Here is a 953-nt window from a genome sequence, read left to right on the forward strand (position 1 = left end):
ACCACCGGCCTGGACTGTCCGCTTGGGGGAGCTACCAGAGCTTCTGCAGGCCTTGCGGGCAAAGGCAATGCTTACGCCTCCTGCTGCTGCTGCTGCTGCTGCTGCTGCTGCTGCTGCAGCTGGTGGCAGCTGCAGCTCGTCTACGCAGCCCCCCAACGGTGCAAAGCCGCTGCGCCTGTGCGAAGTCTTTGCTGCTGCTGCTGCTGCTGCTTCTGCTGCAGCTGCTGCTGAGAGCCGGGGTGTATGTACACCTCAGCACGAAGCAGCAATTATCCCCCAGCGGTTTCGAGGAGTGCTGCAGCAGCAGCTGTGCAGACAGGGGAGACCCTCACACACGTTGCTGCTGCAGCAGAGCATAGCCCGACAGAGACAGCAGCAGCAGCAGCAGAAGCAGCACATGCAGCAGCAACAAACACAGCTGCAACAAAAACTAGAAAAGGAACAGATGCTGCCTCCACAGTCTACTAAGCTGCAGATGCAGCAGCAACACCTGCAGCAAGAGACACAGCAGCAGCGGCAGCAGCAGCAACAGCGACTGCAACAACAACAGCAGCAGCAGCAGCAACAGCAGCAACAGCAACAGCAGCAACAACGTCTGCAGCAGCAGCATCAGCAACAGCAGCAACAACCGCAGCAGCCCAAAGCGCGTCCGCATGAGCAGCAGCAGCAGCAGCCCCGGCTGCAGCAGCTGCAGCAGCAGCAGCAATGGGAAGAGCAGCGCGCGAGGCAGAAGCAAGAAGTGCAGCAGCAGCAAAAATACCAAGACAAAACATTGCTGCAGCAAGGGAAGCAGCAGCAGCAGCAGCAGCAGCAGCAGCAACGGCAGCAAACAGAAGCCCCGAAGCCTGTGGCTGGACTCCGTAAGCAGCAGCAACAGCAACACCAGCAGCAGCAGCAGCAGCAGCAGAGACGGCAAGAGATGCAGCAGCAGCAGCAGCAACAGGAGGCCACAT

General features: G+C 59.7%; 1 protein-coding gene across 1 annotated transcript in view; it reads left to right on the top strand.

Annotated features, from left to right (window-relative positions):
* Positions 1-953, top strand: part of EMH_0036120 (uncharacterized protein) — a gene marked incomplete at both ends in the record, with an annotated part of 8690 nt that overhangs the window by 6141 nt on the left and 1596 nt on the right. Inside the window, one exon of the mRNA XM_013495037.1 lies at positions 257-951. Coding sequence (XP_013350491.1) covers positions 257-951 — 695 coding nt within the window. The remainder of the gene's footprint in view (positions 1-256; positions 952-953) is intronic.

This window comes from Eimeria mitis, genomic scaffold (assembly GCF_000499745.2).
Source record: "Eimeria mitis Houghton genomic scaffold, Emh_scaff1399, whole genome shotgun sequence".
NCBI lineage: Eukaryota > Apicomplexa > Conoidasida > Eucoccidiorida > Eimeriidae > Eimeria > Eimeria mitis.